Source organism: Balaenoptera musculus, chromosome 8 (genome assembly GCF_009873245.2).
Source record: "Balaenoptera musculus isolate JJ_BM4_2016_0621 chromosome 8, mBalMus1.pri.v3, whole genome shotgun sequence".
Lineage (NCBI taxonomy): Eukaryota > Metazoa > Chordata > Mammalia > Artiodactyla > Balaenopteridae > Balaenoptera > Balaenoptera musculus.
The window spans coordinates 9,607,270-9,627,478 of NC_045792.1; the positions used below are offsets into that span (position 1 = coordinate 9,607,270).

Here is a 20,209-nt window from a genome sequence, read left to right on the forward strand (position 1 = left end):
TGGGTTCCCGGCTAAGGAGAACTGCCCAGAATGGCATAGTCCGGGCTCTCTGTGGCCCGGAAGGGTCTGGGGTGGCAGCTCTCTGTGCTGGCCGCCCCGCCCCCCCCCACCCAGTGCCAGAGGGAGGCACCTGCTTCTGGACCTGGACCTCCTCCCTCCTCCCAGCGGCCTTTACGTACACCATCCACCCTGCCCGGGACACATCTGCGTCCCTGCCAATCCACGCCCTCCCCTTCTCCACAATTCACCTGCTCCACGCAGCCTTCCCTGACCAGCCCCACCAGGCTCAGCTTGTCTGACCACAGCCAGGACAAGCACAAAAAGCAGACCCTGCTCGTCAGGCAGAATTCTGATGTGATTTTGTGAGAGTTTTTGTGAACCATATGGATGACCCTCTGTCTTAAGTTAGAAATGACAGTGGTTGTGAGCTGAAAATTCAGACCTGCCAATGGAGACTCAAACACATTCTCATTTTACCATTATCCATGGCTAATAAAGGTAGACGATCAACTCAAAATAAGTTACCAGGATTTATACGAAGGCTACAGACTTTCAGGTTAGAAGAAACTCTAAATAACAAATCTATTCAATTTTCTTTAGACAGTACTAAGTTTGGGCTAGAGTCAAGGTAGATACACACATAAATTTAAATACATACAAGTCATATATATAGTTGTAATTACAATATTATATAATTATATTACATAATTGTTCCCCCAGGTCTCTTTCCCTGGCTGGGAGGCTGTTTCTCGACACCCCCGGCATCTGCGTGCACAGGATGCACAGCCATGTCTCCATCTGCATCTCCCACAGCGTCCCCTTCATCCAGGTGATCAACCGGTGGCTGTGTTAACTCTATCTTCCTATTTTCTGTATTTCTTTAAAACTTATTCCATTGACGTATAGTTGGCTCACAATGTTGTGTTAATTTCTGCTGTACAGCAAAGTGATTCAGTTATACATATACATATGTATACAGATTCAGTTATATACACGTATACATATATATGCTTTCTTTTTCATATTCTTTTCCGCATGGTTTATCACAGGATATTGAATATAGTTCCCTGTGCTCTACAGTAGGACCTTGTTGTTTATCCATTCTATATACAAGACTTCGCATCTGCTAATCCCAAAGTCCCAGTCCTATTTTCTGTATTTTTGATGCTTTAGCATCTGAGGCCTTGCTGACTGGGGAAGGCCTGCCCCTTGCAGGATTAGCTAATTCCTAGAGAGAGAAGTCACCCTGCCAGGGAGACCACCTTCCCTATGTAAACCGGCCAAGCCAAAGCCCGCACACCCAACCACCTGGTTTTTCTAGCTCTTACATTCCAGGCCAATACTCTCTTGCACTAATCACCCCGGGACAGTCTCTCTGGAGACAGTCTCTCTACCCTGAAGCCCAGCGAAATATTCAAACTAGCCAGTCCAGTGAGCTGCTTGGCCAGCTCACTCTGCCTCACTCATCCTTTCCCGTGAAAACCTGCAATGAATGCTCTTGCCCCTGCTTCCCCCTCGCTCTCTCTGCCTCCTGACTGACCTCGAGCTTCCCCGTGTGGCCCTGCCTGGCATGCTGGGCCTCTGCTTCTAGGGATCTGTGAGTATAAAAACCTCTTCCTTCATGACAGTCATTTCTGTGTCTGTGCGTCTTACCGCACCTGATTAAAACAAACCCCGGTGCCTTTTAAGACAGCGGGAATGCACTGCCCTGTCAACAGGGCCTTGCTCCAGGCAGCAATGAAGCTGTTCACATAAGAGGACGTGCTACTCTCAGCACCTGGGTCACCAGCAGTGGAGGATATGTTACCGCGAGCCTGGAGGACTTCCAGAACCAGGAGAGGCACGGGCTTCTTTGGAGCAGACCAATGTCAAATGGACCCCCACCCAAGGGGAAAGAACATTCTAGGTGGGTGCGCATCCCGAGGCTGAAGAGCTGGGCAGGACTCACCTTTTCCAGGAGAGCGTTCTGCCAGAGGCGGAACATCATCATATACGTCCTATCCCGGGCCCCAAAGGAAGTGAAAAAGTGCTGGATTGAAAGAGAACATGGCAAGAAATGTCTGTTAAGACTTACAATACAGTGAATGGAGACACGGTGCTCCTTCCTTTAGGAAAGGCTCCTGAGTCCGTCCTCAAATACTGCGGACTCTCAGTCACCCGTGATCACAGCACAGGGGCTCTGCAGTGAACGGGGTCAGCACACCGGGGACCAGGGACCTGGGACCTCTGAGTCCTCACTGTCTCCATGTCCTTCAATGTTCACCCACACTTTCGTCAGTGGTTCTCTTTCTGGTTTGAAGTTTCCACCTCCATAAAAAACTTCCTTCGCCTACGTACACGGACTGGGTGAGTGGTGAGCCGGGAACCAGCCCAAGGGAAGGAGAAGGCAAACCCACTAACCCACTCACCCTTTGATTCATCAATTCAGCAAATACTTGAATATTAGTGTGTGCACTCTTCTACATGTACACACACTAATACACGTGCACACACTCTTCTACATGCTTTGGGCACAATCACAAACAAAACAAAGCTCTCATGGAGCTTACACATTCGTGGGGACCTTTTATAATGTGCGGGAAGAAAGCGACAGAAAACCAGATTTTACTGAACACGTTCTAGGTGCTTCACAAATGCTCCTTCATTTAAACCACACAAAAGCTTTGGAAAATAAACATAACTGCTAATACTTAATAAAGAGAAACCGGCTGGTGAGGTTAGGTGACCTCTGTCATCACAGAGCTGCTTCGTGCCAGAAACAGAATTCAAAGCAAAGACTATCGGACCCCTAAGTCTCAGGGTTCTTGCCTCTGAAGTGCCTGAGTCCAAGGGCACTGTAGACCTGTGTTCAGTCCACCCCTAGCCCTGAAGCTATCAGTCTTCAGGCTCTGGCTAAAGGTCAAAGATCACAGTGTTCTCTCCGCTCTAAAGTTTATCCACCACACTTTCCCCATGCTGACGATATGGACAGTCTGTTTCCTATCGGACTCCTCTTCCCTCTGGACGGGCTGTCCTGATATATGATGATACAGCTTACATTTGTACAGCACTTTGCAATTTAGTGTTTTCAAGTGTGTGAGGTCATTTCAGACTGTTAAACAGGCGTTGCTGGCTCCGTTTTACATTTACAAGCTGGGGCTCAGAGAGGTTACATAACGTACCTACAGCCATGGGACTCTAATTCAGGTGTTCTGGCTCCAAGTCCAATGTTCTGCAACTCCACCTCGCCCCCTGCTCAGACCGCACGCACCCTGCCCACCACGGAGGTGGCTCCCGTAATCTGCATCACCTTACCACCTCTCACCCCAATCCTACTGGCCACCATATTAGTGCAACTGAAGGGCAGAAATCCAGGAGTAGGGGCACTGGGGTTTGGGGGAATAGAAAGTCCAAGATCAGGCTCTACTTACCTTTTCCGAGTCAGTGCAAACTTGGATGGCGTTGGGAATGAGGCGGGCTGTTTTTTCTTTAGTCATGGAGCAGATGTCTTTCAAACGAACGGTCAGCTGGCATCCGCACAGAAACAGAGAATGGATAGCAAGCAAGAAGAGGCATATTAATAGAGTCGGGCAAGGAGTGTTCACACGGCACCAGTTCAGACAGAGGAAATCAGACCACAGGCTGCATACTTCTAAACCTGGAAGGGACCTCCTTAGAGATCACCTGGTGTGGCCCCTTATTTCAGAGGCCACACAGCGAGCCTCGCCCAAGGTTCTCTTGATTCTTGGTCCAAGGAGCTTTGCTTTCTCATTTCTACACAGCCTGGTAAATGTGCAGAGGTCCCATCACGATTTGCCACTTACAAAAACACAGAACACTGGCACTGGATGGGACCTTAGAGTCATCTAGTCTGTCTTTTCTCACTTTATTTTATAAGATTAGGAAACAGAGGCAAATAAACAATAAAGGACTAGCCTAAAATCACACAGCTAATTGGCTGCAGAACCCAGGAAGTACAAGCCCGTTCTCCTGAGTCCCAAGGCCAGTGCCCGTTTTACCTACTCTTCTGCCTCCGTGGTGATTCCTGCCAAATATTTACCTGCACTTCCCCAAAATCAAATGCTCACCCGAGGAGGAGGGAGGGGAAGGCATGGTAGAGAGATCTATCCTTCAAGATTCAGGCACGTGCTTTTGTGAATTATGCAAAGGCTTGGGCAGAGTATGAAGTCAACCAAAGGACAAAAGTGAGGGCAGCTTCCTCAGCTACAGCCCAGGGGGACAGCCCCAGGGAGCAAGCCCCGGGTCTTTACCAGAGTTTCCCAGCGGAAGATGTTGCTGTAGAAGCAGATCCAGTTTTCAGAGAGGTAGAGTCGGCCCTGAAGAAGAATGTCTCTTTGGAGTGCGCAGGAGTAATCTGTGGTAGAACGGGGGACGGAGCTCAGGGGCGGGGAGCGTTCTCGGCAAAGCAGTACAGTCAGGCACGCCATCCCCCAGCAGCCCTGGGAAGCCCAGCTGCCCACCATGGACTAGGCGTGTGAAACCCTAGTCTAGCGGCCAAGGGAGTCCCCAGCATCTCCTGATCGGGCACGGGAAGGATGTGAACTACGTTAGAGGCCGAGAGGCCGATACAATTCAACCAACGCCCCTCCCCCTCCACAACTTCCCCAGCCCCTCCTCCGCCGGGCCATCTGCAGGGACAAGAGTGGCAGCGACGCCTCCCAGGCCGGGCTCTCTGGAGGCCATCACGCAAGTGGGGCTCAGCCCTGAGTCCCCACCGCTGGGGCCAGCTCTCTGGGCGTCCTCGCTCCCTATTCCCAGACAGATGCTCTTACTTGGGGAACCTGTACTCAGAAGCAGCCTGATTGCCCTCCTGCCCCCACATGCCAGGTCGCCCAGCTCACCAACGATGAGGCGCTCCGTGTCTGGAAGTTGCTTAAAGAGCTTTCTGAAGTCCTCATTTCTCTGCTTGTAAGTGGGGCTTAACACCTGTGTGACAATGGCCAAGGTTAGCAGGATGTTCCCAGGTTCGCTGGTTGGGGAGGAAGGTACGGGAGGAGCACCTGCTTGCGTGTTTCAAGGCAAAGCTGAGGCTCTGTTGCGCCAGAGGCCCCAGGAGCTGGGCAGAGGGGGCTCGGTACGGGAAAACATGGTGGAGAGAATTTGATGCTGCAGAAGGCTTTATATCCAGCGTCCATCAGTGAGAAAATGTCAAACATACTAAGCAGGGCCCACACAACATCCCAAGTGGACAAAGGAAAGAGGGACAGCTCTGGGCTATTGCTGTTCTGCCTCTGACAGCAGGAAGCACCACCGTGACAGTGGAAAAGGCCCAAGGGGACCAAGGGGAGCTCCCCCCACCCCCCGGCAGGACCCAGGATATGACGGTGCCCCGTGTACCCCTCAGAAGAAGCTGTCATCATGAGTAACACAGTTGGCACTTGGCTGTGTCTGAACTTCATGATTGGAAAAAAGAAATCATGAAACATAAGACTAGTACAATGTTATGTCAATTATAGCTCAATAAATCTGGTGGGCGTGGAGCGAGGAATTACACCTTTACAAAGAGTGGACTAAAAAAACCCATAAAACTAGTACTAAAAAAAAGCACACAAGTAGGGAATTTAAAAGCATATCTGGCGGGCTTCCCTGGTGGCGCAGTGGTTAAGAATCCGCCTGCCAACGCAGGGGAAACGGGTTTGAGCCCTGGTCTGGGAAGATCCCACGTGACGCGGAGCAACTAAGCCCATGCGCCACAACTACTGAGCCTGCCCTCTAGAGCCCGTGAGCCACAACTACTGAGCCCGCGTACCACAACTACTGAAGCCTGGGCGCCTAGAGCCCGTGCTCCGCAACAAGAGAAGCCACCGCAATGAGAAGCACGCGCACCACAACAAAGAGTAGCCCCCACTCGCCGCAACTAGAGAAAGCCCGCGCGCAGCAACAAAGACCCAACACAGCCAAAAAACAAAACAAAACAAAACAAAACAAAACAAAACAAAACGTATCTGGCAACTTGAGGTACCCAAACTTCACTCCCTCACCATCCCTTAGAAGACAATCTAATCCAAACCTTACGTTACCAATAAGGAAACTAAGCTCGGAGAGAAGTCCCTGCCCAAAGCCCTCTGGCTGGTCAGTGGCAGAAGTCTCGATCCCTGGTTCTGTGCTCACCTCCCACCAACACCTGTGCTGCCAGACACCCCTGAACCCACCTAGCGTTTTGGTGCCTCAGTGAAAACTCATACCCATCAACTGCCTTAGTGAATCCTTCTTGGAAATTCCATGAACCAGTTGAACAGACAGGAAAGGCAACCAAGGCTGATACGCGAAGACAAGCGCACAACCCGGGAAGGGTCAGGCCTCGTGACAGAGACATCTGCACTCCACCCAGGTGACTTGTTGACCTACCTATGCCAGGAGCACACGCAGGTAGACAAACCGTCCTGTTATTGCTGACAGATGGGTCTTGGCCATTTATGCTTTCTCGCCCACTTCCCTGGGAATCCACTGGCATACAGCTGTGGCGACAATGGAGTGAACTCTGCACTGTTCGTTTCTTGGCTTTCTGCAAAGCTAACGGCCTGTGAGACAGCTGAGGCTGTGGCCTGACCACCCTGGCAGCAGGTACTGACTACCTGAGCCAGAGGGAACCGGAGGATTTCAGGAAGTTAGAGGAGAGAAAACAGCATGACTTCAGTTTGGGGAGGTTTTCCAGGTAAGAGAGAAAGAAGAGGAGTGTTTTCAACTACTTTGTCCATAGTTAATTTGAAATTTAAACTCTTGTTTTGGCTTATTTATAAAATGAGTTTTTTATGTGCAAGTGGACCCTCTGCTACCTTCCCCAAAGCAACAGATATGCTGTAGAATCCCAAACTTCACCGGCCATATGTTTGAACCAAGTATCAGGGTCATCGGGAGGGAATGTCTGGAAGCCAGCCCATCCCGTGACTTCTACGGCTAGAAAAGACCTCAGAAGACAACATTCCTCGGACCCATCAAACGGATACTGAGGTATCCAATCTCATGGCCCCCTGGCCTCACAGAACAGAGCCCACACACTGAAAACCCTTGCCTGAGCACCTGATTGTCAGGAAGTTCCTAATTATGACTAACCGACCTTGCAGAGCTAACGTGGAGTGAGATATGACCCTGCACCAAACACTATCATAAGCCCTTCACAACATCCTCTCATCTGACCACAGGGTCGTTTTTATGATCCCGTTTTAGACGTGAGGAAGTTGAGGCACACAGAGGTTAAGCAACTTGCCCAAGGCACGTGGTTACGAAAGGCGAGTGTGGAATATGAACCAGGGCGGGCAGTGTGGTCCACAGCTCTGGGTCTGAGCCATCACTCTGCACTGCCTCAGGGTCCTTGCGCCAAGAAGGAGACAACAGGGATGCCCCAGCCGAGCACACCCTCTTGTGGATGAGGTGCTAACTTATGCGGGGGGTCCCCACTAGCCTTCCATGCCTGCAACTGGGGCTTTTTTGGGGCTGGGGTATAGTTTCAGTTTTGCAAGTTCTGGAAATTGGGTGTACAACAATGTGAACATACTTAACACTACTGAAATATATATTTAGAAATATCTTAAAATGGTAAATTTTATGTTACGTGTATTTTACCATATTTTTTTTTTTTTTTTTTTTTTTTGGCCGCCCCATGCGACTTACGGGATCTTAGTTCCCCGACCAGGGATCGAATCCAGGCCCTGGCAGAGTGAAAGCGCACACTTCTGACCACTGGACCGCCGGGGAAACCCCACAATTTTTTAAAAAACTGTTATCAGTCAAGTCGGTCTTTAAATTTACAAAGTTCCAATATCAGCCTGAAGACCAGCCTACCAGGTGGCCCCGGACCCCCTTCAGTTGAAACTGGACATCAGGCATCCAATTGCCTGCAGCCTGGAAGTCCTCCCCTTTCTAAATGTTCCCTCCGTGGCGCTCTGTCACCCCTGCTTCTCTCACATCCAGTGGGGACTCAGACATGGACAGAGATGCAGGCGCAGGGAGTCTGGCCCTAATCTCCAAACCAGAGGCAAACGGAGGGAGCCGCCCTCTCCTCCCCTCGGAACAAAGCCGTGGCTATGGGGAGGGGAGGGCCCGGAGGGCCCACCCAGCCCTGACCTCAGAAGTCAGCCAGTTCTGCGAGGGCTGCCTCGGGGTGTAGGAACTCCTTAACCCAGGCCCGCAAGTCACTGCCCTGATTCGAGCAGGCTGCCGGCGTGGAAGGCAGGCAGGCTCGCCTCCTGGAGTCTGAAGTACAGAGATCTCAGTTGGCCCGCCACCATCTACCTTCTTGACGTGGGAGACCGTGACCCTCTCTCCCTGGCGCCGTCGTGCTCTTAAAGCCGTCTCCTCCGAAGGGGAGGCACGGCTCACCTATTTCCATTTTACATGGCCAAAGACTTCTGGTCCAAGGCTTGTCAAACCCGGGGCCCTCTCAGGGAGCAGGGCCAGGTGGCGAGCGACAAGGGCGCGGCAGACCTGTCACCCGGAGCAGAGAAGCCAGGATGCGCACTCACGGCTGGGATTTCCTCAGACCCGGGCCAGCAGCAGAGCTCCGCGCCGGCAGGTCCGTCCGTCAGTTCCTCCAGGCGCCGCTGCAGGGGCTGGCTGTCCTGCTCCAGCAGGAGGCTCCAGAGGACCCCCGATTCCGTCAGAGATTCCATCCCGGTCCCCCAACTCCGACCCCGCACCGTCCCCACAGGATGCAAACAGGCAGCCTCGCCCAGGCTGGACGCAGACAGGCGGCCTCTGGCTGCTCGGCAGCGGGTCTGCGTGACCCTCGCTGGCCCCCTTGGCGCCCCTGGAGCCCCGTTCCCGGTGCAGAGCCTCACGGGTGGGAGGGTGCGGTCAGCAAGGTTCTCAGGCGGGCTGGCCGGTCTCCAGGGGCCGGGCTCTGCCTCATCGCACTCGGCTCCCAGCGTGGCAGGTCTCCAGGCTGCGGGTGACCCCGAGGGGGCGTGAGGAGGCCCCTCCCCCGGGTCAGCGCGGACAGCCGCTCCGAGGGGCCGGCTGCGGCCGGGACGCGGAGGACGGGGCAGGTGCACGGGGCCGCCAGAGGCCCGCCCCGCCGTTACTCACACACGGTAAGTACAGGGGCTCACGGCTGGTCTGAAACTCCAGGGAGGGCAGACGCCCAACTCCCCAGCTCCGTCTGGCCTGTCCCGTAAGGCAGCCTGTTCAACGTGCAGTCGCTGCCCTGGGCGGGCGCCGGGCGCTGTGACTCACGGTCCTCACCCAGGCAGCGCAGCCACCGCTGGCTGGGGCACCAGGGCCTGCCCCCACCCCCACCCCCACCCCCACCCCCCTTCCTCCCAGACGCGCTCCTCTCGGCTGACCAGCAAACAACTTCTTTGTTAGCAGGAGGGAGGGGTGGGGGAGGCAGGACGGGTGGGCGGGCAGGGCCAGAGCCCTACACACGCTTCGAGTTACAGGATCTGGGTGATGGTACCGGCCAACGTCCTCCAGTAACCCCCGGCCTAGCCTGGCCTCCCCAGCAGATGTTTCCTGCAATGGAAAGTAGCTGGCCTAGGCTCCGCGTCGGGGAAGGGAGGGGAGGAGGTGCCAGGGGCACTGCTGCTGTGATGAAATCTGAAATGTGAGACCTGAACAGCCAGGGACTTCTTGGAGACACACGCTCCCCTCACTGGCCCATCCATCCACCAACACCCCCCTAGCAGCAGCAGCAACAGGAGACTTGGAAGTTTAACACATCCCGTTCCAGATGTGCCGGTGGGGAGAAGCTGAGGTCAACAGCTCCCAGGTGCGTGGGAGGCATCGCCTTCCTTCCCAGGGATGCCGGGAGGCTACCCACGCAGCCTCTCAGACCTTGAGGGCCAAGGAGCCATGCTAAGAGCAGAGAATCTGGGCCAGCTCCAAAGGAGACAGACAGGCTGCAAGGAAGCTGAGACCTCTGGAGAGGAAAGAGAGCCTGGCCAATGAGGGCAAGAAGGGCTCCAGAAAGAGAAGCTGGGGGCAGAGGTCAGACAGCACTGGGGCCGGGAAGATTGGATTCCCAGGAAAAGTCAGACTCTGGAGACAAACGGGGCACCTCCCTCACCCTCCCCAGTTCTGCCCGCCTTGCCAGGAGGGTCTCCAGGCTGCACACGAGGGAGAACGCTGCCTTTGTCCTAGGAGTCTCAGCTATCGATATTGGATGCCGTAACGCTCAAACTGTACCGTACTTAAAAATGATCTAACCATCGTATTAAGAGTATAGATTCCTGACTCCCAAACCCCAAAATTGTGATTCAGAGGAACCTGGGGTCTCCCAGTTAAATCGCGTTGGAGGAAGAGCCTGAGTCCTTCCCCGAACTCCTGTTCGCTTCTCTCACTGTGCACACCCCGACGCAGCCCCCTCCTCCGCCCGTCTATCACGCAGGGTGATTCCTCTCTCAGACTACCATCTTCTCCAGGAGGCAGCTAACGCCTCCAACTATCTTCTCCAGCACCTGCCATGGTGTGTTTCAAGTATCCGCCGCTCAGAAACTATCTACCAAATGAATGCATTCCTTTTGCACTTCTTACACTGTCCCTATTTTACGCATCTTGTGTGTACACATCCACACACATCCCCACTCCTACAGGCATGGCTCCCAGCACCCAGTCCCTGCCAACACTCTCCAAGCCATAAATCCGAGCTTCTCTCCGCCCTGCGTCAGCCCCATCGTCAGGAGTGGGGTAGGAGAACTCAGCAATCCCGTTTTCCAGGGTGACCGGAATGCTTCTCTCCTGGGCCTCACCAGACCCCACGATCTAGGCAGTACCAGGACCCAAGAGGGCTGAATCCTTACAGAAATTCCTTGGAAACATCTGAGTATTGCTGGGGCCAGATGAGGGGATGACTGTTTGGGGTCCAATGCGGTGAGTCAGGGGCAGGACACACCCAGAAAGATAAGCGCTGGGAGATGAGTCCCAGTGCCCTCAGCCTTTGTCTCCTACGCCCCCTCACAACTGCCGCCGGGCAGGGCAGCGGGCAGCTTCCAGCCTGGGGAGAGGGAACTGGCCCCAGGCTAAACATTAACTCGAGGGCAAACACTGGGAGCTGGGACCGAGTGGTACCCCCGCCCTGGCTAGAGCAGCGGGAGGGAGAGGGTGGAGGTGTCCAGGAGAAAAACAGATGGATCTTGGTGGAGCAATGGCCTCACCTAGGAAGAAAGCAATTAAGACCCTCAAAGGAGACGCTGGACTTTCAACCAGATCTGGGTAGGGAGGAGCCAGATGTGGGATAAGGGGCAGTGGAGACGGGGGAGGTGACCCAGCAAAGGAAGGAGAGAGGTGGGTGGGTGAGAGTGTAACAGAGAAAGACAGAGAGGAGCGGGACTGGGAGAAAGTTAAGACAGCTGTCGGGGGCCCGGGGGTCCATGGGTAAACAACAGAGGGGAGCTGGACGGAGGCACAGGAAGCAGAGGCTGTCCCCGAAAACAAACAAACAAAAAGAAACAGGCGGCCAAGGTGTCCTCAGCGATGCATTTCAGCGCTCACTCCCACTTTCCTCACTGTCCCCCATCACTTGAATTTCACTCCTACAAAGCTTCCTCCTCTTGTTCAATAGTATGTCTGCCGGGCCTGCCTGGTCATTCCACAGGGCCAGCACCATCCCTCTTCCCCACTGGACAGCCAGCATCCCCAATGGGGACCAGCAGGCCACTTGGGCCCTACAGTCTCAGGGCAGCCGCCAGGGTCTGGGCTCCCATCCTCTGACCTCAGAAACCTTCCTTCCCTAGGTTGCCACGGAGTTGACTGACCCTCCAGGAAAGAGGTGAAGCAGGTGAGGAAGCACCTTTGTCCCCCTGGAGCACCGGGGAAAAGACTTCTGTGACTTGCCTTCATCCAAGATGCGAGAGCCCACTGCGTCCAGTGGGGCCATCTTTGGGGGGCAGATTGCACCCCTCCTGCCCCTAACCCTCCCCTTGGTTCCCTGTTTCTGCTTATCCTTCCACCTGTGTATCCCCCAAGCTGGGGGCCTTGACTAGTAAAACTGGGGTAGTCAAAGGGGGGGTTCAGGGGCAGTAGATGTGATCAGGCCTGGCAGGGACTCAGGCAGACGGCCCGGCCTTCAAACCCCACTCTTGACCTGAATATCCCTGGCTGGAGACCAGAGGCTCTTGCCTCAGTCTTTCCACGTGTCCCTGGGGTCCAGCCACCTCCCTCCGTGGGACCCACGCTTTATAAAGGCCAAGATGGTCTGTCATCACGGTGACAGCTCCTCCCTGGCTAAATAGGTAAAAGTAAAATGCAGAAGAGAGGCAGATGGAGGGGGAGGCTGGGGAGGGACAGGGAGGGGTTGGGGGGGCTTCCTCTCACATCAGACCCAGGCTACTCCAGTGGGCCTGAGATGTTCTCGCAACAGTCGGCAAGCCTGTGCTGACCCTCCCTGCCCTGAATCCAGCCAGGCATTTCTAACTGTCCCTAGGGCTGGGGACGACAGAGCCTTTGCTTATCTGAAGGACGACCAGTGCCAACGATGGAGCCTCAGGCAGCAGAATAGCTGGAGAGCCACCACCGGTGTCAGGAGAGGGATCAGAGAGGGCTGTCTGATGCCTTCCTGCTGCCTTCCTGCTGGCCAAAGTCCAACCCCCTAGGGCAACACAGTGGTGAGGCAGGAGGACTGAGCAGATTAAGGGAAAACAGAGAACCAGGTCACAGCAACAGGGGCAGGGCAAGGGCCTCCTGAGAAACCAGGAATGGACTACGGGGGGCAGTGCTGGGGAGTGGGGGCGATGAACTGAAGTTTCCTGATGGGGCCTCTGCACACGAGCGCTGACACACACACACAGCATACCGCAGGAGCGCAGGCCCCAGAGGATGGGGGCACCGCACGCCCGTGTGCACGGACTCAGGTGGTTCTGAGCTCAGGCAGGGAAACTCCCAGGACCTGGCTTCCCAATGGAGCCAGAGCATCCGGCCTAGGAGCACAGCCACGCTCAGGCGGTGCCCACGGACAAGTGCACCGGTACCATCAGAGTGGGCATTCATGGGGGTGACACTTGTGTGAACATGCAGCATCTTGCTTCCTCCACAGACACCCAGGGGTGGACCAGCCCAGAGCCGGGGCATCAGCCTCAGGACGAGAGCAGGGTTTTACTTGGAAGAGGGGGGTTCCCGGTGTTGCTTGAAGCCGGCCTCTCTAGAGCTCTACCCACTATGGCAGCTGATTACCCTCCGGACGTGAAAACACATAAAGAAGAAATGCCAAGATGCACTAGACACAGCCCCTGACATCTGTAGCTCAGGCCGGCTGGAGATCCCTTCACCTCTCAGCTTCCCTCCATCTGCCCAGCTTCTGCCGCTTCCTCCCAATGTCCACCTGCCATTTCTCTCTCCCTCCCCCACGCTGGTCCATTCTGCTCCCTGTCCGGACCACAAGTCAGGACGTCCGCGGTGGAAGTCCGGCAAGACCAGGAAGAAGGCAGCACCCAGGGGCTGGGTGGCAGGCACAAGGGGCCACGTCTGCCTGGCAACCCTGAATCGGGGAGCAGGGGAAGCAGGAGAGCTGCAGGAACACCTTTGTGGATGGGCCCCACGTCTGGTATGGCTGAGCTTCCAGAAGAAGCCCCCGTGTGAGAGCGGGAGGCCGGGAGGGGATCTCTGAACGCTGCTCAGCAGAGCCCCTTGTGCACTTGGCCTCTGTGAGTTGATGATTTGTCCTGGGTGGAGAGTCAGTGTCTCTGGAATTCATTTGGGGTGAGGGGTGGAGGGTGAAGGGAGACGGCCTAGGATTAATGGAGGGTGAGGGCAGGCAAGGCCTGGGAACCGGGTGGGTTCTGGAGGACGACTGTATGAGGGGATTTACGGAGCGAGTGAGGGCGGGCTGCTCCAGCACGTCTCCGCTGCAGGCGGAACCCACCAGCAAGCAGCGCTCGGCCACGCCGGGCTCCTCTGTCTGTCGCTTATCTGCCACCAGAACGCCTGACCTCTGGGCCCCATATGGCAGCTGGCCTACCACCACTGTCCAGCCAAGCGGCGGCATCTATTTCTAGCCTGTTGCTCCGCTGAGGGCTCAGACGCCAGTTCTCCTGTGCGGGGCTGAGGGAGAAATCAGGAGTGAAAGGAGGGGAGAAGCGGGGTGGGGAGGGGAGTAAAACCTGCGAGAACCAGAGAGGAAGAGAAAGCCAGCCAGGAGAAGGAAAGTTAGAAAGGAGAGCGGCAAACGGAGGTGGAGAAAAGAAAACGGGGGAGTCAGCGAGGAAAGGGTAGGCAAGGATTCAAGGGAAGGAAACGTGAGACGGAGCGGAAAAGCTTGCTGGAAAGAGGAAAGGGAAGAAAGGAGTATATAAAAGGGAGAGGGTGGAGACTAGCAGCAAGGATGAGGGTCTGCCCGTCCAAATCTGGTCGATTTAATTGTCTCCGGGGTCTGCAGCCACGTGTTTCCTGCTCCCCTTTGAGACACTGATTCTACAGTACCCCTCGGGAGGGTGGACGATTTCGTGACGACGGAAAGGATGCTGGAGGCCCCACCCACTCCCAGGAAAGCATTCTCCATCCCCTCTACCTCCTCCCACACAGAAGGAACTCCTCTACCCTCCAGGATGTCAGCTCTAAGCCACGGGGAGGCCACAAGCCCAGGTGAAGACCACTGTGGGTCCAAGGGGGGCGGAGGGGCTGAAGTCCGGCTTCTCCCACCCACAGGCCACCTCAGCCCTCAACTCCCCTCCGGCCGGCACAGCCCACCAACCTCTGCCTTGTCTGCGCTGGGTGAGGCTAAGGCTGGGATCCATCAACCCTACCTCCAGCTGGTCCCCTGAGCGGGAGGTGGGAAGCCACAGGGCTGACTGACACGTGCTTGACTTTGGGGAACTGCTGAGCCCTGTGGGAAAACACCCTCCACACAGTGATCCTGGCCCAAGTCCCTGCGTTACGCCCAAGCCTCTCCCCTCCTTCTCCTCCCGCTCCCCCTCGCCAGGGCATCCCCAACGCCTGTCTCTCAGGCGCCCGCTCCGGCACCTTCTCCAAGTCCACGCGACCTGCCGCAGCGGGGGCTGGTGTTAGGGGAGCGGGGAAGGTGCATCCACGTGACCATCAGGGTCAAGCACGCGGAACAGCAAGCTCAGGGATGAAAGACAGTGACCTGAGACCGGGCCACGGCTGCCCGTCCGTCCACTGCGCAGCCGCGGAGGTCGGAGCACGACCGGGCAGGCCGCTGAGACTCCAGCCAACTGCTCTTTGTGGGAAAAGTCCGAAACCCTGTGGCCCCGGCTCTGTGACCCAGAAGATGTGGCCTCTGCAGGGACCGCTTACTCCACGATCGGCTTCCGCGTAGGAGTGCCTGGCTGGACACGGCAGGGACGACCCCAGAGCCGGGGATGTGCTCTGGCAGGAGCGTGCCCGTGGGGCTACTGCGGGGACCCAGGGGCAGAAGTCACATTCCGCCACATGAGACCGCCTCGCTACAAATGGGCAACTTGTCTGGCTGCTTTCTCCCCAAAATGTCTTGGTTAAGGGGAGGAAAGCTCGGCCCTAAGTTTAGGCCCCAGGACTGTCCCGTCCCAGAGTTCTGTCTGGTCTTGGGATGCCTCCCCAGCCTGGTCTCCTCCGTCAGGGCTGGAGGGCCCTTGTCGGGGATTCTAGGCGGGGGGACGAGGCAGCCCGTCTCTGCTTGGTCTCCGGGAATCGAACCCTTCCTCACCAGCAGTCCTGTCCTGCTACAGAAGAGAACCATGGTGTCTGGTTTTTGAGGGAGGGGGTCTGGTCAGGCGAAAAGCCCACCTTTCTAGGCCCCTAAGTTTGCCCAAGCCCACAGGGAAGCCACGTCGCGCCCCCCATGCCTCCATCCCCCGAGCACGGCCACCCCCCACCCGCCTTACACGTACCCAACAAGCAGAGAAAAGGGATACTTACATTATACCAACTCTGGCTTTTCTGAAAAAAAAACAAAGTAAAAGAGAAGCAACGTTAGTCAGGGAGAGATGGCGGGAATGGCCAGAGCATTCCTGGCTCCAGAGGGAAGGTTACACAGACAGCGGAGGGCGGGCAGGGAGGACGAATCCCAAGGCAGCTGAAGGCTCCCCGTGTTGTTGCTCGGGGTGGGGGTCCTCCTTTCTCAAGACAGCTCCCGAAAGGAGGCCCAGGGAGCGGTCCATGCTGGAAGCCCCCGCGGCTGGGATGGCAGGCAGCGCAGCACCAGCTAGAGCTCGACCGGAAGGGAGCAGACCCCATCACAAGGTTCTTCCGATGGGGGCGAGGGATGCACTGCAGGCATCCGAGACCCAGTCCCCAACGGGCCCTGATCAGAAGCAAAGTACCCACGGAGAGCAACACAGCCGTCCACCCGAGTCGGCCCCCCTGAAAGGCAGGGCGGGACCCGCCGGTGTCGGGGAGTCGAGGGGCTGCCTAGAAACTTCCCTCCAACTCAGTAAATTCCTCCTTCTGCCCAACTGGCTGATCACATAAGTGACAGTGGCCAAGGAGTGGTTGGGGGCTGTGTGTTGGGAGGAAGGCTGAAGCACATAATTGCTAAAGGTCCTTCCCGACTTCATGGGGTTAAAATTCAATACCAACAAACCCTGGTCCGTCCCGACTCCAGAATTCAGGTGCTCTCCATTCCCAGCCCTGAGCAAAGGTAACAAAGATTTTTAGGGAAAGAGGAGGGATGGCTAAGAGGAGGGATGACCTAGTCTATCTCCCATCTCACTGGCCAGGAGTCCTTTATACATACACATCCCACTTGGAAGACAGACAGAAAGACAAGCAGATAGAGACAGACAGACACACACACACACGCACACGCACACCCCTGCCCCATCCCTTCAGGGGCTGACCCAACAGGTTTACATTGGGTAGACTGGGGCTGGGGTATTTTCAGTTTTAAAATGCTTGCCAAGGCTGTATAATTCAGGAGGAGAATCCCTGGGTAGAAGGAAGCTTTGCCTACAGGTCCACATCTTAACTATAGGCACACCTCGTTTTACTGCGCTTCATAGACATTGCATTGTTCACAAATCGAAGGTTTGTGGCAATCGGGCGTCAACCAAGTCTACTGACACCATTTCCCCAAGAGCATTCATTATTTTTTAGTTAATTTAAAATTGTATTTTTAATTATAATTAAATGTACACTGCTTTTTTTAGACATAATGCTATTGTATACTCGACAGACTACAGTACAGTGTAAACGTAACTTTCAGATGCACTGGGAAATCAAAATATCCACGTGACTTGCTTTATTGTAACATCTGCTTCACTGTGGTGGTCTGGAACCCAACCGCAGGCTCTCCGAGCTATGGCTGCACACGCAGAGGTGTGGATTGTGGGCACACTTAGCAACCTTTATCCCGCCCACCAGGTCTTACAGGGTCCCTACTCCTAAGGGAAGAAGGCAGGTGTGGTCTCAGGAGGTCTGCTGTGCGGTGTCTGGAGAGGCGGGGGGGGGCGGAGGGTGAGGGTGACTGCAGTGGTGAAGGCCTGGGCGTGCGATCGCCCCCCTTGCTGGCTCTCCCATCCCACCGGAAGAACTCTGTAGAGACCTTCACCTTCGCTCTGAAGAGGAAGCGTGTCAGCAGAAGAAGGACAGGCGTGGGTGGTGCTGCCTCTGAGTGGCTTTGTTTCAACCTCACACCCTATCTCACTGGCCAGGGGGCAGATGGCAAGGCAGGCGCTCAACCCTCCTCTGCAAGATGCTCTCCTTGGTCGTTTCCCAACAAAGGCTGTCACCACGGCCCCATCCGGAAGTCACGTATTCCCACCACAGCCTCATCTTCTCCTCCAATCCAGAGGGCTTAGCAGGTAAGGGGCCAAATCCAAATATTCAAAGCCAACTATTCCACCACTGAGGGAGAATGGGAATCGTGGACTGAAAATTCGCCTCTAGTCATTCTGGAGGAGAGTAGATGGGGCAAGGAGGCTGCATCGGACTCTGCCCTGCACCTTAGAACATCTTAATTCTTGGGTCCTCATTCTGAGATCACAGGGCACGAGGCTGTGCAGGTATCCATGAAAACACCTGTCTCAATAGTGGAAAAGCACGCTCTAGAAGCTGCCGGCCTCAAGCACCCACAGTGTGCCTGCGTTTCATCAAACCAAAGCCAGGTCATCAGACCCCTGCTTCACGGCTGAGAAAACTCTCTGTACCCGCCCCCAGCTCCTCACCTCACTGTCCTGGCCTCCACGTGAGACCCTCGGAGGAAAGGGGGCAGCAGGAATTTGATCCTTTACTTAGGCTCCCCCTCCTAACTCGGGTGAATGGAAGGAGGAGAGTTTCGTGCACTGCCCCACAGATGCGTGGCCCTTCTGAATCTGTTTGGAAGAAGAGCTTCAGAGTGACAAAGGGCCTGCACCAGGGAACCTGGGCCCACCTCTGACTAGCTGTGTGATACCTTTGTGTGTGTTACCTGCTTGTGTAAATACGTGTTCACAAGTACTGCAATGTCAGACACACAGAGCGAGGGCTTCTGTCCCTCAGCCTGAGACTCCGCCCCGACCCAGCGCTCTGTGGGCAGCTTGCTGCCCGTCACCACTGAGGGTGTCCACCCCTCCGGCCAAATCCACGGCAGGCCCTGGGAACAGCCATGTGGGTGTGAGTCTCCCTGAACTCAGTTTGATCTCCGTGGCTCCGCTTTCCAGGACTGAGTCCTGGAGGAGCTGCTGGACCGGGAGGGCCAGCTCACGGGCAGGGAGGCCAGGGAGCGGTGGCCCCGGAGGGTGAGAGGGGTGTCCAGTGGCACTCGTTAAGTCTCTGCCCTGGTGGGTTCTCGAAAATGTCCTCCTGTGCAGAGAGGGCCGGAGGCAAGGAAGAACAGAAACAAGGGAGTGGGGCGAGGGCTTTCTGACAGGTGATAAGTGGATTTGGGCAAAGCGGGAGGAGGGAGTCAGGAAAACTGCCCAAAGACAGAGCTGCTGGGGAGGGGCTGGGCTGAGCAGGTTTCTAAGCTCCTCCCCGAGGTCTGAGGAGCGAGCACCTTAGGGACTCCAAGGCCCCGAGAAACAGACAAGTTCCTTACACATCCCCCCAGCACAAAGGCCCGGGAGTCGGGAAGACGGGGCGTGGGCAGAGGAGGGACGGAGGAGCGCTAGCTAGAGGAGTTAGGGGGAAAGAACAATTTCTTACTTTGATCAGGTTAAGTCTGTCATACTGGAAAGGAAACCACAAAAATTAGGACTGAACAACAGGGAAAGAGTCAAAGGGGGAAAGGCGTGCCAGAGCCACAGAGCCCGCGACACCGCACACCCAGCGCGGGGAGGCACAATGCGGGGGCCAAGCAAGGACCTGCCTGGGCTCCCGGCACCGCTGCACCCGGTTCCGGAGCTGGCGGAGCAGGAAACGGCTGCGGGCTCCCCCTGGCGGCCACAAGCCAGCACTACAGAGCGGAAGCTGGGCGGTGGCACAAACTGAGGGGTCCTGGAATAGACCTGGGCCTTGACGGGTAGCCCAGGGCTCTGGGCAGGGCTGCCCCGGGCAGGGCCCGCCTCAGCAGGACAGCTGCAGAGTCACAGGAGCGGGGCCTCGCCGGCTACCGCGTCCAACCCCAGTGTACTAACACAGGAGGAAATGGGGGCGCAAGAGAAGGGCAGGCGACACTGTGAGCGAGGCCTGGCTTCAGGGAGAAGTGGGGGCACTCTCCAGCTGGCCTGAAAAATATGAGGTCACCTCCTCTAGTGCACAGGACGCAGGGAGCAAGGTGGCCTGGCTGTGAGAATAGTGGCAGTAGCTCTGGCCACCAGACCCCTCGCTGTGGTTGCATTCGGTCAACCTGAGAAAACGCTCCACCGGGGGAGGGGTATCCCCACCACAAGACCCCCGTCCTCTCCTCACCTCACCCCTGCAGCTTTCCCTCGCTCCCTGCTCCGGGCCCTGACCGCGCAGAGCCTAACTCCTACACTGGTCCTCGTGTGTCTTCTCTGTCCCGCACGCACATTTCCCAGACCAACCACGGCTGCTACCATGTCCGCCTGGGGTGGCAGGCCGCCCTCCCCACCGCAAATCAGTCCTTGTTAACTGCTGTGGTGTCGGTCGGTGACGATGGTCATGACTGGGGAGAGGATGGGGTGGGGAGGCAGCTCTCCGAAGCAGCGGACCTCAGTCTGGGGCTGATGGGTTCAGGCACCGCCTCACCCAAGCTCTTCACGGGGAGAGAGAACCTGGACCCCATCAGTCACCTCCCTCTTCAGCTCCTTAGGAAAGGGGCTGAGATGCACTCTGGGTTCACGCTCAGCTCTGGGTCTCTTCATGATGCCTCGTTTTGCCCCTCCACAATCCCACTGGGAGTTCCAGCCTGGTTCCGGGCACCCGCTCCCCGCCTCAGACGTGAGCTCCCCTGTCTCCGACTTCA

The 20,209-nt window shown here is 56.1% G+C and overlaps 1 protein-coding gene and 1 long non-coding RNA gene across 5 annotated transcripts in view; one reads left to right on the forward strand and one right to left on the reverse strand.

Moving 5' to 3' along the window:
* The window catches only part of GRAMD1B (GRAM domain containing 1B), a 178,474-nt gene that overhangs the window by 24,392 nt on the left and 133,873 nt on the right, over positions 1–20,209 (reverse strand). For 2 of the 4 annotated variants that reach the window (XM_036860720.1, XM_036860719.1), the window contains 5 exons: positions 15,784–15,804; positions 4,842–4,926; positions 4,251–4,354; positions 3,411–3,506; positions 1,949–2,029 (listed from right to left, as the gene is read on the reverse strand). In XM_036860720.1, the coding sequence (XP_036716615.1) occupies positions 1,949–2,029; positions 3,411–3,506; positions 4,251–4,354; positions 4,842–4,926; positions 15,784–15,804 (387 nt within the window). Of the gene's footprint in view, positions 1–1,948; positions 2,030–3,410; positions 3,507–4,250; positions 4,355–4,841; positions 4,927–5,000; positions 5,471–15,783; positions 15,805–20,209 lie in introns of those variants that run through there. The other 2 variants (XM_036860722.1, XM_036860721.1) reach the window with 2 other exon arrangements.
* On the forward strand, positions 8,622–13,448 carry LOC118899272. The gene is made up of 3 exons (XR_005020919.1): positions 8,622–9,029; positions 11,670–11,713; positions 12,968–13,448. It is a non-coding gene; the product is annotated as an uncharacterized LOC118899272 (long non-coding RNA).